Below are 1615 nucleotides of genomic sequence, written 5' to 3' on the forward strand. Positions count from 1 at the left end.
CACACACACACACACACACACACATACGTACATATACTTAAACACATGTTTCTAACCTCAAATACCGGTCGAAATCGTTTGTGCCGCCGTCCTTTAAGAAAATCATCTCCTGTACTCGTGTACTCGGATTCCGTGTCCATATCACCTGCATCGCGAATGGTAGAATGACCGCTGTCTGCAAGAAGCAAAATTAGGGATAATAAGGATAACGAACGATAGAAATTACTTACCTATAAATAATAATCCTTTCTACTATAAGCATAAGGCCAGGAAATTGGTGAAGGTGGGAACTACACGATTACATTGACTCCAGTACTTAACTGGCACTTATTTTATTAACTCTGAAAGAATGAAAGGCAAAGCCGACCTCAGCGCAATTTGAACTCAGTACATGAGGAGGGACGAAATGCTGCTATGCAGTTTGCCCGGCGTGCTAACGATTCTGCCAACTCGCCGCTTTAATAATAATAATAATATTGATTTCAAATTTTGGTACAAAGCCAGCAATTTCTAGAGAAGAGAAATGTCAATTACATCGACCCCAGTGTTCAACTGGTGCTTATTTTATCGACTCCGAAAGGATGAAGCGTAAAGTTGACCTCGACGACATTTGAACTCAGAACATAAAGAGGGCCGCTAAGCATTTTACCCAATGTATAAAATATTCTGCCAATAATATTTCTTTCTAATTTTGGCACAAGGCCAACAATTCTGAAGGAAAGGAAAAGTCGATTACTTTGACTGGTTCTTATTTTATCGACCCCCCAAAAGTTCTAGGGGCTAAACTTTTACACAACAGTACATCTTTTAAAGATGAAGGGCACAGGCTTGATGACTTTTAGGTCGTATATTTGCTCATGTTTGTGCATTTTTGTAAAGCATCACTTGAACAATCTTTTGAATTGCTTAGTTTAAATAATTCTGAGTGAATGAACATTTCGAGAATAACTGAAAATTCCCAGCATATTTTTAAAGCAATTTATCCAAAATATAATGAACTTAAGCAAACATTTATTTTATCTATGAATGAGCCGGAATACGTCATTCTTTCCTCAAATAATATTTATAAATTGTCTCGATTAACTATTATAATGTTTTTTTAAATGCTGCTAAGGAATCGCTAGAGTTCAATCTTATCACACATTACTGTGTTTTAAAAGAGGCGTGACACACAGTCCGGGGAGACACTGTATAGGGAGAGAAAAAAATAGTCTAGTCTTGGCTTAAATCATCAGACTGATCATTTAAGCCATGTTCACTGATTTGCTAGATTGGAGCCTGCCTAGAACTTAAACAACAAGAGCACCAACGACATACCTTACCCATACACCCACATTGTGTGTGAAAAGGTGATGGTTTAAGAAAGGATATGACAGTCCACAGTTGCACGTAGCCTGTTTTTCCACTCTGAAGGGGGTTTTTTCTGTCAATACAACTGATTTCGTTTATGCTGCTGCGGGAACTTGCGGTTGAAGTAATATGAAATATAGTACCTTACCAAAAGACACATTGGACCAAAACACACATTGGACCAAAACACACATTGGACCAAAACACACATTGGACCAAAACACACATTGGACCAAAACATACATTGGACCAAAAGACACATTGG

At 37.9% G+C, this 1615-nt stretch overlaps 1 protein-coding gene across 1 annotated transcript in view; it reads right to left on the reverse strand.

Annotated features, from left to right (window-relative positions):
• The window catches only part of LOC106878233 (ras and EF-hand domain-containing protein homolog), a 99828-nt gene that overhangs the window by 17329 nt on the left and 80884 nt on the right, over positions 1-1615 (reverse strand). Inside the window, exon 10 of the mRNA XM_052965895.1 lies at positions 57-175. Within this exon, the coding sequence (XP_052821855.1) occupies positions 57-175 (119 nt within the window). The remainder of the gene's footprint in view (positions 1-56; positions 176-1615) is intronic.

This window comes from Octopus bimaculoides, chromosome 2 (assembly GCF_001194135.2).
Source record: "Octopus bimaculoides isolate UCB-OBI-ISO-001 chromosome 2, ASM119413v2, whole genome shotgun sequence".
NCBI classification, from domain to species: domain Eukaryota; kingdom Metazoa; phylum Mollusca; class Cephalopoda; order Octopoda; family Octopodidae; genus Octopus; species Octopus bimaculoides.